At 41.2% G+C, this 13465-nt stretch overlaps 1 protein-coding gene across 2 annotated transcripts in view; it reads right to left on the bottom strand.

The window, feature by feature from the left end:
• GRB10 (growth factor receptor bound protein 10) overlaps nt 1-13465 on the bottom strand; it is a 208972-nt gene that overhangs the window by 42575 nt on the left and 152932 nt on the right. For both annotated transcript variants that reach the window (XR_012644539.1, XM_074988028.1), the window contains exon 6: nt 796-952. Coding sequence is in view for 1 of the 2 variants with exons in the window: in XM_074988028.1 (XP_074844129.1) it covers nt 796-952 (157 nt within the window). In the remaining variant the exon portion in view is untranslated. The remainder of the gene's footprint in view (nt 1-795; nt 953-13465) is intronic.

Here is a 13465-nt window from a genome sequence, read left to right as displayed (position 1 = left end):
AATTCACCTCCAAGCACACTGGTTAAGATTTCAAATGCCATATTCTGTATCATACACAAGTCTGTATTATTTCAGCACGCTACTCACTTACTGTATATACAAGTTGTACACCATAGTGCTTCTACTAAATTAGTTCTACAAAATAAGAGCAGAAGCCCAATTAAGTAGCATGAGATTCTTGCAGGTACTGTAATTAAACCAATTCCTAATGTTATTTAATTCCCTGCAGTTCTTCCTCTTGCTGCCTTCTTGCCAACTGTAACCATGGCACCTTAATTTCAATCAGTTGGAGTAGCTACTGCCTAGAGAGAGCAGATGCCAATGCTTGTCCAGGAATTGCCAATCCCTTATGAGTGGCAGTACCAACATTTTTGCCTTCCTTGAACTCAAGGGTAACCCTCTCCTTGCCCCCCCAGTGTATCTAGCTTTCACCAACATATTGCAGGTATGCAGGGTTGAATCTGTTCCTTCAGGTCTTCCACCTGGTGATGAGCTGAGCTGATTCTCAGGACTGCTATACTCTTTAGGGATCGAGCTTAATTTGACTAAGCTGTTTATTTGTCATCGCCTCAAAACACAGCAAAGCAAGACTAGTATGAAGACTAGGAAAAAAAATCTAGAAGAGTTAAAAAAAGGGTTCAAATGCTCAGCACATTAGTATAAAGCATAAAAGTGATTCCAGCTCATTTAGAGATTAAAAACCTTTATCCATAACAAAGCAATAGTAAAGACATCCATGTCATTACACAAACACATGCATATTCATTGTTAACTTGACCATACGTAATTCCCTACCTAATCCTAGGTGAGGGTGATGCTCCACTAGGGTCCAGCTGTTATCATCTACACAATGACTTTTGTAAACCAGAAGCTGGCAGAGGTCCCTGGCTGTCATGTCTGCTGGAATCTCAATCACTTTGCTTGTTCCATCTTCACTGAAGACTTTTACATCCTGAAACATAAAGGACACACTTAGCGATCAACGGCCTTGTGTTCTGAAAAGATGTAGTGCCCATACATAGCTTGCCTCCTTGTTAGAGCTCCAGGAATCTTAGTGGACAACACAAATGAGACACAACATTTACTGTACATTACTTTCTCCACATCCCCTTTACTTCCTGCTCCCCACCTGGCCCTACATGAAGACTGGGCAGCATTAATATGAACATGCATAAAGAAGGGAAGAGAGAGCAGAGAAAGAAGAGATTCCTTATGCAGCAGTATACAATAAGCATAAATGAAACAATACCAATGGATTGCTTGGTTTAAAACAAAAACAATACCTAATAAACCTAGTCTGGGGGATTACTGAATTTGAACATTTACATTAAATTGCTGAATTCTAAAAATTGAAAATGGCTTCCTTGTTCAGGACTAACTTTTGATTGTTTCGCCTTTCAAAGTTGCACTTGAGGTTCAGGCACATATGAATTAAAACTAGTATTGTCTAAACATTTCTCTGTTCCCCCTGAATTCTTTCACCTTAGATATAAGGAATTTGAAATCCGAAGTGCACGTACTGTACATTTGAAACATTAATGGAGATAAAGAGAACGTGTCAGAAACCTTCCCCCAAGCTCTGAATTATACAGATGCTTTCCTGGTCGCATTGTTCTGCTCAAACAATACTCTTACTGCAAAACTGCTTCCCCATATAGTCACATTTAGAGTACCAAGATTTATTTTAATCCCAAATTAAAACAATTCTGCATCCTAGAGGACACTGATCAGACAGCAACCTTGTGGGTAATTTGATATGGAAAAATCTTACCTCAACAGCACGTAAAAGGCAGCAGTCAGAAGAACAAGATGGCATTTTAAATATAGATTGCCTCTTGAAAGAGTTTGTTCTCTGCCTCCTCCAACCCTTTGCAGATAAAGCTGCACACTCGGGGTGTTCTGTAGTGTCAGTGGATTACTGTACTGTACCTGTCACGTAACCCCTGTTGTGGGTATGGTTTCTGGGGAAGCAGACAACTCTTCCAGAGCTCCACTCAAAGGGTTACATACAATCTTTTAGGTAGTGAATCAAACCACACTGTGTAGACCAATCCTAGCCCTCCCTGTGACTGATGTAATCATTTCCCACACACTATCAGACTTCCAAATTATCCCCCCCAGTAATAAAAAAATATTACAAAGGAAATCTTTTTATGACCACCCGCAAATGTTTAAAACCCCTCCGATATTAAAAGTTCAAAGAGAAAGAATGCTGCAATCTCAGAGGCAAAAAAGCATGCATGTTCCCTGAATTCGGATTTCTTTGCCAAATCTTTCAATAGCCCAGCCTCACAGCAGCTGATGTCATCCACATGCAACTTAAGCACTTGAACTTCTAGTCTGCTCGCTACTGCTACCTCTTCCTTTTTCCTAGCTGGCTTGCCCCCTCCCCCCTACTTTAACTAAATGCTTGCTTAATGGTTGTTCTCATTATAACAGACTGTTGATTTATCAAGTGGAACATGAGCAGCAAATTTCAACAGCTCACTCTGGTTTTACAGGTTAGCTCCAGCACTAGATTGTTGATTTAGGTACAGTATTTTCATGAACCTAAGGGCTGACAGTTACCCACCACCTCCCTCACTACTGCCCCTCCCCCCTATCCTTTCCCATAGCTATGTACAAAGGCAAGCCCAGCTAGGGAGGAGTTAAAGTTTAATCTAGCTAAAGTGACTCAAACCCATGCATTCAGGAAACTGCTTCATCTGACAGCAGGGATGAGCCAGCTCTTTCAGAAGCAAGCTCTGAAGAGGAGGAGGGGGGAATCCCCGTTGCTGTAGCTCTCTAGAAGGTATGCGCGCTGTACAATGTTACAGCTGCACTCAGACTCCTGGTAACACTTAACCAAGTCACAGAATTCTAGCCACAAGACTTTTGATGGGTTTCTACCCCTCTGTTGTGTACCTCTAGAGAAGTCTATTTTCTGTAATTAGCACACATTTTATGATATATAAGGCATTATCCCCATGCAGCGGTCTCAATCTTGAAATACTAGCCATGTTACAAAACTGCTCTGCCACAATGAAGTTTGCTTCGCATAGAGGAAAGGGATGTATGTTTGAGATGCTGAACAAAAATACATCCTTCCACAACATGGGAACATAGTGGGCTTCCATGTTTACGGGTCATATCTGATCAAAGAGACTGTCTCTTGTCATGCAGCTGGAAGGAGGTGGGAGATGAGAAATGGGTTTAGGAGGAAGAAAAAATCCCATATCCTTTGGATTTTTTTTTTAAATTTATCATTGCTACAAGTCACACACCAGAGCAGTATAACCAGGAGGGTGGGGGGCGCCACGGAGGAAATATCTACTTTCAGTTGGCTTTGTGTCTCTGACTCCACTTTCTGTAGTGGAACAAAACCATTGAATTCAACTTCCTGCCTCAAGAACTAGCCTGCAGTGCTGACACTACTCCTGCACCGTGGAAGGGAATGCTCATCCACTCTCTTTCCCAGACTTTGCAAGGGTTGTTTTACAAAGTGACTAACCAGAAGAACAGCTGTTGTATCAGAATCAGGATCACAAGGGGATGGAAATTGCCAGGAACCTGACAGAGGATGCAAAAAGATCTTCTCACTGTCCGGAGGCTTGCAAAGCAGCGTGAGACCCCACAAGAGATGTAGAACTGTTTTATTAGGAATGTCTAACAAGCACCTGTGCAGGATAGGCAGAAAAGCCTTGAGTCACCCCCCACAACTTACTCCTGCAGCTTACTTTGTATTTCCGGCTAGGGAAAAGCCTGCTGCAGTACGGCCAGGAGAAGAAAGCAGGCTTTTTACCCATGCTTCTAGCACCTGCTATGTACTGAAATACTGACCACATTGCTTCTGGGCTAGTCTCATTTCCTTCCCCTCCCTCACATCTTTAGCGCATGGCCTATTGCTTTTAATTGTGTTACGCCAAAGGGCTCTTTAGAGACAGGAAGTTTGCTGAAGTCTGCAGCAAATTTTAACAGCTCACTCTGGTGCTACAGGTGAACTCTGGCACTAGATTATGGATTCAGAGCAGGATGTAGAGCAGGACTATACTTATACAGATGTGGCTCTGCTTCTGCAGCACTTCAGTGGCGACACAACTTATGCTAACAGGAGGGCTTCTCCCACATCCCCAAGAGACAGTAGCTGTGTCAAAAGCTATCGACACAGAGCTGTCATCTCTGGGAGATGGTCGATTTATCTGTGTTGCTCCAAGTGACAGAGTTATGTTCTATTGAAGACATGGCTTCAGAGTCATGTCTTGTTTCTACAGTCCTTTTTTTCTGTAGCTGTGTACTGTAGAAAGAATCCAGGTATTCCCTTCCATATACAAATCAGCAAGGCGGTGCTAGATAAAGGAGTTTTTTTTCTTTTGTTTTCTGTTTTTGTTTTTTTTTTAAAAACTTCTCTTTATATGATGTACTGGGGTTTTGGAATGTAGGAGGTGGATGGAAGAGAACAAGTTACATTTCACTATCGATAAAGCAGTAGAGAACTGCAAGGAGTCATATGCCACCATCGTTAGAGCCCTGCATGGGCACCAAATCTGTATCTGCATCCCTATCTGCAAAAGTGAGCTGCAGATATTTGCACTAACATCCATGGAAGCAGATAGAAAGCAGCTATCTAGGGATTTGCAGGGCTCTAGCCATTGACACTGAGGACATAAAAGACCGTACCAAGAGAGAGTCAAAATGGTCTGCAAGTAACCCAGCCAGAAACACACTGCACAACTTAACCAGATTTTGTAGCAACAGTGAACACAAGGCGAAGCCTTGCAATTCCAGGGGCGGGGTGAAGAAATGCAATGTTAAAAAAAGGGGCTTCTGGGAAGGGAAAAAGAGGCCAGTGAATTCAGTTTCATGGAGGCACCAAAGAATACTGTATATTCAAATAAACTTCAATATTTGAGGAAGGAGACTTCGTTGCTACAGCAGTTTTATTATTTTTGCCATTCTTTCAATGACAGAGAGAGAAGTGAGGACACTGCACTATACCACACCAGTGGGCTTAATGCTGAGTGAGCCAGGAACGGTCAGTTCTGCAGCTAGTTGTTTATTTTTTTAAACAATCACTATTACACATAATAGTGTAATCTGTTAATATGAGCTTAAGTGTTCTGTACTCAGTCCTATTTCTGCTAAAAATTAGAGGGTGCCTCATGAGCACTGCTGATACCACACGTCTCCTAACTAAAGGAAAATGACTATGAATCCAAGCACACTCATTCTAGCAGTGAGAAGCAGCACACATACTCAGCAGAGGTCCAGAAAAATCAGTTTTAAACAAATCTTTTACTCTGCCACCTCCCTACCCACTCCAGTAAAAGGGAACAGTCAAGGGTATGTAACAATGACTTACAAAAAGGCTTCAGTTATGTCAGCAGCACAAGGTACCTCTTGCATTCAAAATCAAGGTTAAGAATGTTCAGCCAATTGGAGCATCAGATTGGCTGAACATTCAGTGCTTTACAATGCAAAGGAACAGATAACAGACCACACCATTGTTCTGTTAAGAATTCTTTTTGAACAGTGATTTAGAAATTGAAAGTACTTTAAACACAGTACTGGGTTAATGGTTTTATATTATGAAGAATAACTTCGTTAACACCTCACAATCCAGGCTGAACTTTCCCAGTAGCAACCACAGTGCTTGGTTACATGAAGTAATGAGATCACCAAGAAGGACAAGATAAAAATAAACCCAGTACAAGGTCATGATTATGTTATCTTCCTTCCTCTGTACCATTTGCTACTGGTTACCCTTAATTTCCTTTCCTTGGGAAAAAGGGATTTGTATGCATTACCCAATCAGTCCTCATTTCCTGAAATTCTCATCACTTCATTCTTTTTGGTTTCATTCTGCTGTATGGCCAGGTCCACCGTACAAAAGATTTGCCAATACAGTGATGCTGGCAAACCATTAGCAGCTGATCCAGTCAAATGCACTTTTTTGGGGGGTGGGGGGGAGAAATGTGTGTGTGGGGGGGCTTTTGCAGGTACAAAAATATCTTATTAACAAAACAAAACAAAAAACACACACACATCACACCCATAACCAACATTTCACTAACAGATCAAATGCTTTGGTGTTTTTGCAAATACTTCATTTTTCCTCACAGAAGTAGATTTGGGGGTCTCCACAAACTACCAGTGTAACTCAAAGAGCCTCTAGGAAGCTCTTCCTGAAAACATTATACCCAAAAAAAGAACTGCTTCAGTAGGTTTTGGATTAGACTCTTGAAGCCTACAATCACTCTGCTAAATCATTTGGACAATTAAAAAAATCCAGATAATAAAGTGACTATACTTGCATTTAGATTTTTGCATTTTGCAATTACTGATACAATGCAAGAACACCTGTTGATGTATTCCAAAAAGAACACTATGGTCATTATTAAATTGGGGTATGTTTAATTATAAATTCAAGTAAATTTTCAATATAAACCTGTTTTCTTATGCTAAGCTTCCCGGACAACTTCCAGCTTCCCAAGCTCTGTCTCAGCCTCAAAGGTTTTAAGATAACGAAATCGGAGTTTGATTTATGGGAAAAGAGCTTTCCGTGTCTAAATCCCATGTCACTCACCAACAATTTGTCAATAGTTGAAAATTCCAGCTTTGCATGTGGATTACCCTTTATGGTTACATCTACACTAGAGAGAGAGTTTTGTCAACAGGAGGTGTTCTGATTGTTGTCACTTTCTGACTGGTCTTGCAGAGGGGGAGAAAAATTCTCCAAAACCAGCAGTACCAGTAAGAAAGATGTGAACTTCGAAGTGTGGCTGAGAACATTTAAATATAAATTCTTTACATAGCATTTTCTTTAGCAAGAATCATGCATTAAATGTTATGTGGAACTTTAATATTTTGTAGCACTTTTGGCCCGTAAACATCCAAAGGCCAGGAAATTCTAAGGTTAAGGTTCTCATAGCAATATTATCACTCTTGCATGGCACAAAATATATTTAAACAACCCATGGGCAAAGGAGGAGAGTTACTGTTACTATAAAACATGAGATCTTGATTGATATGGACTTTCACGTCTAATTAATTTTATCCATTGCATACTGTGTGTGCGCGCACGCGCAAGTTTTTTTTTTTTGTTTTTTTTGTTTTTTTTTAAAAAACAAATCAGTACTGTTTTTATCTGCACTGCTCTGTTTTGTTAGGTTACCAAGTTTTAAGCTCCTTTCAGGATTCACAGGAACAATTTGACTTGGAAGGTGGAACCTAGGCATGTTTCAGAAGTTTGGCAATAATCACACACTGATTTTAAAGAGTAAACATTTGCCAAGTCACCACACAATGACATCACAGTTTACCCACCCCCTCCCAGACTTAAAAACAGGAAATTCTAAAAATCGTGCTTATATTTAAAATGTATGATTAGTTATTAATTTAAAAACATTCACTATTTAATGACTTTCAAGTGAACAAATAGGTCAATCATTCTCAAGATTATGTACCTGTCAGCATTCCAATTCAGAAGCTGTCCTCTTGGAATGCTGGATGGAAATACAGTTGAATGACCTTATGGAACTGAATCATACACAGCAATATCACAATTGAGAGTTTACAGATATTAGAGTGAGGATATGGTCACAGTAAACCAAAAGTATAACTTGCATTTACCCCACTCACATGATACAAAAACTTGTATATTTGCAACAAAAACTGTGTCCCAATCTTATCTCAGACCTGCTACCATACCCTCATTCCTAAAACTCTCAGCAGCTTGAGGGGCCAGCTGATTGTTTACATCTTTCCCACTTATAAAATTCAGAGATGTAAAAGGAAAACAGGATGAATAAATCATAGCTTGGCCTAGAGAATTAGGCTGAAAAATACAGAAGACATAGAATTGAAGGTTCTACTGCACACATCACCAGTTTACGTCGTACATCTTCAAACTTTATCAGCAAGGATTTAGATTTTCTCTCAGAACATTGATTGATCTGTAAGTCATCTCTGTGATCCCTATTAGAAACACACACGAGAGTTTTATTTCTTGGAAATCTTGAAATAACCAGTTTTTAAATCAATGTAATCTGCATTATATTGATTTTGGATTCTTGCAACAGCTACAGTTAGCATTTATGAAACTTGCCAAAATTTTAGCAGTGTTTTTACAAGTCATCCCACATAAAGGGAATGTTTCATACAGTTCACTTCACATGCATTTCGAAAATGGTTTGTGTCAGAAAAACTGGACTGGAATATAATGAAGTTACAAAGCTTCTGGAATCCTAGATTCCTTACACAGTAAAGAATCATACTGAATGTCTCCTTGTCTAAGTCTTCTACCACCACTCCCAAATTCAGACAACCCTGGCACTGGGTTTGGCTTTTAATCACAAGCCAGTTTTTCCACCTAACTAGTTCTGTACAGAATACCATATCATATCTTAAGAGCTATAGCCACTATTTTGCCCATTGGATAATGTATTTAGATAGCTTTGCCTGGCATTAACCTTTAATGATTGTGGAAAAATTCCTTACTACAAAGTCTATTTCTAAATAGGTTTTACTGTCTTTCCCAGCAATATACCAAATGTATTATCTTCTGGCTTCATTTCAAGAAGGTAGTGGAAGTAGTAGTAATAAACTTGGGTAGAAACATTCTTGCAAACATATTCCAAGTCACTTACCTGTCCAGAAAGAAAGATCAATTACTAAGGGAGTCCCTGGATAAGACATCCTCCCAGATGTGCTTCATTATTTGGTTATGCTCCTGCACCACATATGGAGTGGCTATAGAGCTTCCTTCTTTGTGAGATACACACCTGTTGTGTTCAACATGAAATCTGCTCATGTTCTATGTAGCTGAGGTTACTTTAAATAGGCTATATTTGCACCTGGTGGCAAGGAATAGCTTAACCATACAAGACAGAATGGAATGCTCAACTATCTTCTCCCTTTTAAGTTCTACATTCCCACCACTTAACAATACTTATATTTCACATAGAATTTCAAAATCAGTCTGCATTAGCTTGTTAAGTATCTCTGCATCATACTGCTTTTTCAAATTACATAACCTGACCACACAACTTGGTCAGCTGGCTGTCTTTTACTTACAATGACTGGCTATGGTTGATTTTGAATCCTAAACTATTTCTCCTCCACCCCCTTGTCCTGTGTCTGCCATTTCTAGAGTTTGTTCTGTTGACTGTTATTTCTGAGAAAAACTGCAGATGTTGATTGCTTCTGTTGAACTCTCCACTGTGAGTCTCAACCATATAGGATTTGAATAATGAATTATTTTTTGTTTCATGACAGCTGGAGTGAAACATTCTCCCCATACCCCCACCACCCCCTTGGACATGAACATAGTCACCAGGTTCTTGACTCAGTAGGTCTCTGAGTAACATTTTGCAGAAGTGTTCTTAAGCTCTTTTAGCCCTTTTAATCCAATTTGGTTACTCTCTTGGGCCACATCTACCTGAGCAGCTTTTGCCAGCAAAACTGGGCTTTTGTTGGAAAAACCCACGGAGCGTCTACACACAAAATGAGCTTTGTCGACAGTTTGTTGACAAAACCCATCACATCCGCCGGCAGTGTTACACCTCTCCCCCTTCAGGTACAATGTTCTTCTCGACAGCGTTCTGTTTTAAAAACAGCTGTGTAGATGCTCTGGCTGCTCTCTGACAACAGCAGATTGCTCTTTCCATCTGCTTTTGTGTGTAGACTCAATCTCTCGATAGAGGTCCTGCCACAAAATCTTTTCCGACTGTCATGTGTGTCGACAGAGGCTTCCCGTGTACATGTGGGCTTCATGTTTGGCCACTTTGGAGAGAGAACTCTGTGAGGGGAATTAATATTGTAAAACATCAGGCCCCAATAACAATGAGGAAAAGTCTGTTGCTACTGTGAGCAAATTGGGAAAATTATTTCACGATACAAATGCAGTCTAAAATGTAGCCTGCGTGATGTTCATTCTCTACAAACGATCTACATTCAGCAGAACAAGGAAGATATTTGAGACAAAAAAAAAAAAAAAAGTTCTGCCTAAAGCAGCAGCCTCATGAAGTACTTTGCAACCCTTTATCCCTGAAAAGCCATGCAATTTTCTCTCTTCAGCCTCAGAACAAAACATTTATTGAGTTAATGCTAGGAAACAATTGTTTGCCCACCCCTAGGCAACTGAGGCTAATGCTCTTTCTGAACTTTCATCCCTTAATTCTAGAAATGGCTGCTGTAGTTTTCTTGGGAAGCCATTGCTCCTCCACCACTTCCTAGCATTACAGGGTGTCAAACAACAGGATACGCTGGGTCTCTATATACATATTTTTAAAAAGGGGGAAACTGCCGCAGCTAGCAAGTAAGGCAACATTTCCATCATCATGACCACCCACTTCCTCCTTACACCTCACTACCTCACTTCTGGATTGTATACACAGCTGTATCTCCTTACTTGCCAGAGAGGGCAAGTGAAGCTACAGAATGCTTAAAGCACATGCTGGTTAAAAGCCCGAGTTTGGGGATGATGAAAGGAATATCTCACCTTAAATTTTCAAAAGTTCTCCCTGGTAAGGGTGCGTGTATGGGGGGGGGGGGGAAGACGACAAATGAGGGCATAACTCCCTCCCCCTCATTAAATCATTGGGGGGCACAGAACTTCTCCAGCTCCAGAAGCCCTGGAGACAAGAGGAAGATTGAGCTCCTTCTCGGGCTGCGGTGGGGAGGGGAGCAGGTAGGGGGAGGGAGAGAGAAGTGAGCTTCTGTCCCCTCCCCCCCAAATTCCTGTGTATGCACCTGCTACTTGCAAACAAACTGATAATGTTTGCAATCATGTAGGTTGAAAGAAGAAAAGAGCTGTGAATTTCACTTCTGCAGCAGGAGGCTTGCTGGAGACTGGCAAGGGAGAGAGAGTGAACTAGAGACATGTTATCCTTCCCCTCCCCCAACCCACCCCAAGCTTCACTTAGTCGTAAAAGACTGAAATAGGCCAAAAGAATTTCACCAACCCTCCCCCCACATCCTGATATACAAGGCTAGCCTAGCGGATAGTAAACAAGCAGCATGGATCTGAGCACGTCACAAATTTTGCTGATTTTAGATGTTAAGCAAATTTATTACACGCTTTCTTAAAATCCAGATGGGTTTGAGTAGCAACAAGATTTTTTTTATTTGCTGGGATCTCACTGGGGCATGACTAAAAAAATAGCAAAATGACTATAAACAAAGAGCGAAGCAATGGGAGAGTGGTTGGGAGGTGAAAAGGTCTAGTCCTGCGTCCTGCGCTGTTCCAGATAGTGGAAGGGTTGAGCTTCACTTTAAGATTGGCAGACAAATAGCATGCTAAATAGAATTAGAACTGGAGATAACAGGGAACTGAGGAAAAAGAATAAAAAAGCCAGTCTGGACAAATTAAAGTGATATATCGAGAGAAGGGGGAGAGAAAGTATATGACTCCGTAAACTAAATATTCAAATAAAAATACTTTTAACGGTACTGCCAAGTCATACTGGTTGTAGTTCTGGGCAGTAATTTAGATACGAGCTTCTAATGCAACACAGTGGCATACAGCCGAGCCAACCGCCACCACAGGCCCCAAGGCAAAGAGGGAGGAAAACCCAGCTCTGTTTCTCAGAAGGGGCACGGCTAAGGGCAGTTGCTCTTTGACTATGGTTACCCTAGTGAGTTTTCTTGACAAAACTGGTGGAACCTCCACACACAAAATGCGTTTTGCCGACAGTTTGTCGACAGAACTCAGCACTTTCGCTGGCAGCATTCTGCCTCTCAGCCATGGTGCAACACACTGCTGTGGACAGCATCTGTCGACAAAAAAAAGCTGTGTGGAGGTTCAGGGAAGGGTGCTTCCTTTGACAGGCAGGGCATCCAGAACAACAGATGGCCCTATCTACTGTGCTTCTGTGTGCCTGTTTTGGCAAGAGAGCAGCCAGGCAGCCCAGTTGCTTTGTCGACAAAGCAGAGCACTCTTCTGATCGGCTTCTGTGTGTGTGGCCACACTCCAATTGAAGTTTTGTCGGGAAATCTCTTCTGATGGAGACTTCTGTCGACAGGGCACTGTAGTATGACCATAGCCTTAGTGTCTGTGGGACTGGAGTGCTGGGCGCCCCCCCCTCCCCCCGCACAGGGCAGCACTTCAAAGGTGCCTGGACCTCTGGGCCCACTTGAAAGGCCAGGCCTCAGCACCACTTTCCATTTGACTCCTCCTGTCCCCCCACACTCAATCAGCAGGCGTGGTGGCATGTAACAGTACCTGTCAACAACCCAAGTGTTCAAAACTAGAGAGTTAGCACCCCTTTTTGCCGAATGACGAGATTGGCTTTAAAATCTCTAAGGCTTTACAAAACACCACGTTTTCATTTGATTTCTGGTGTCAGTGGCTAAGGCTCCCATTTAAAACATTTTTCTCTGCAGCCATGAGCGCTAAATATTGACTTTAAGAAAATAAAAGGTGTGATTTGCAATACCCAAGCCTGGACCATTCACAGCAACCACAAGTTACCAAAAGAGTTGGCAACAGCAAGACAGCAATTAGTGATTTAGACTAAAAACAGCAGTACCTTCCCTCTACAGGACTCCTGGAATATACCCACATTAGCTGAAGTGATGAGCTTCGGACACTACAGAAGCAGATAAAGTGTACACATATTGGAGGGAGATCCATAAAAATGGATAGAAGACTGGAATAGTTAACTTAGTAAAATACACTGAAAATTCTGTTTGCTAAGCAACATTCAAGCATGGTTAAGTGTCAATGAAAATGGGTTATGTAGTTGCAAGTATGTGAAGGGAGGAAACACCGAGGTGAGAGGCAGTTGAGACTGATGCAAAAAGGGGGATAAATGAGGTAAGATGGACAGAAGAAACACTTCAGCTAAATAGTTTTAACTCAGACCTGACACAGGCTAATGTCACCCAACAAAAATAACTATAAAATTATATGGATCAGTATAAAGATTTTCTATATAGTTTATAGAAACGGTATCCTTTTACGCTAACAAAGCCTCAACAACTCAAACACATCGTGGAAATACAATTTTCTTCCCCTTTAACATAATCACTTATCACTCACAACAAATTTATTCATCAGGCAGAGTTCACAATGCTCTGAAAATAATGGGGTTGGGGGTGGGGGAAGAGTTATCTTTAGAACGGGAAGGCATAATGACAGTGGCATGGAAAAGCACTGCTAATGCCTGGCCATCAGTTTCTTCCTCAAGGTACAGTATTCTGCAGTATTACTTAACTTGCTGTTTCCCAAGTTACAGGCACTGGGACCAAGAGATTTCACACAGAGAATATAGGCTAATTGTTGCTGACTGCAGCTTTGGAATGTTTTATTGTTCCATTTGTCACATGCAATAATGCTTTTTACAGAGCTGCTCACATTAGGAAACTTTCTGTGCAACTGTGTAAGCATCAGTTGCGTGATTAGAATAAATCCCTATAGAGCTCTATCAAGAACAAATTACATTAGGGAAATACCAAGAGTTCTATCCAAACATTAGCATCAGATATT

Source organism: Carettochelys insculpta, chromosome 2 (assembly GCF_033958435.1).
Source record: "Carettochelys insculpta isolate YL-2023 chromosome 2, ASM3395843v1, whole genome shotgun sequence".
NCBI classification, from domain to species: Eukaryota; Metazoa; Chordata; order Testudines; family Carettochelyidae; genus Carettochelys; species Carettochelys insculpta.
This window is presented reverse-complemented; position numbering and strand designations above follow the sequence as displayed.